General features: G+C 66.2%; 1 protein-coding gene across 1 annotated transcript in view; it reads right to left on the bottom strand.

Moving 5' to 3' along the window:
• LOC104498615 (serine/threonine-protein kinase/endoribonuclease IRE1-like) overlaps positions 1-340 on the bottom strand; it is a gene marked incomplete at both ends in the record, with an annotated part of 7,224 nt that overhangs the window by 2,818 nt on the left and 4,066 nt on the right. Inside the window, one exon of the mRNA XM_010142016.1 lies at positions 200-321. Coding sequence (XP_010140318.1) covers positions 200-321 — 122 coding nt within the window. The remainder of the gene's footprint in view (positions 1-199; positions 322-340) is intronic.

Here is a 340-nt window from a genome sequence, read left to right as displayed (position 1 = left end):
CGCCACGCGGCTCAGGGCCAGGAACTGCAACACACGCCCAGGGCTGGGTGACACCAGAGGGACGGGGCACTGGACACTCAGGTTTGGGACCCCCTCCTGAGCCCCCACTGGGGACCCAGCCCCAGCTCCTCCAACGACCCAGCGCTGCCCAAGGTTCCCCCAGCACAGAGGTGGGACCCGGCAGAGCTCCACCACTCACGTCATCAAACGCGGTCCTGGCAGGAGGAGTCCTGGGGATGATGGTTTCCGTGGTCTTCCTCAGGTTCTCCGGGAAGGCTCGCAGCATCGTCGTGTGGACCACAGGAGGCAGCTCGTGGTGTCCTATGGCGGGAGGAGAGCA

This window comes from Buceros rhinoceros, unplaced genomic scaffold (genome assembly GCF_000710305.1).
Source record: "Buceros rhinoceros silvestris isolate BGI_N320 unplaced genomic scaffold, ASM71030v1 scaffold21418, whole genome shotgun sequence".
In the NCBI taxonomy this organism is placed as follows: Eukaryota; Metazoa; Chordata; class Aves; order Bucerotiformes; family Bucerotidae; genus Buceros; species Buceros rhinoceros.
This window is presented reverse-complemented; position numbering and strand designations above follow the sequence as displayed.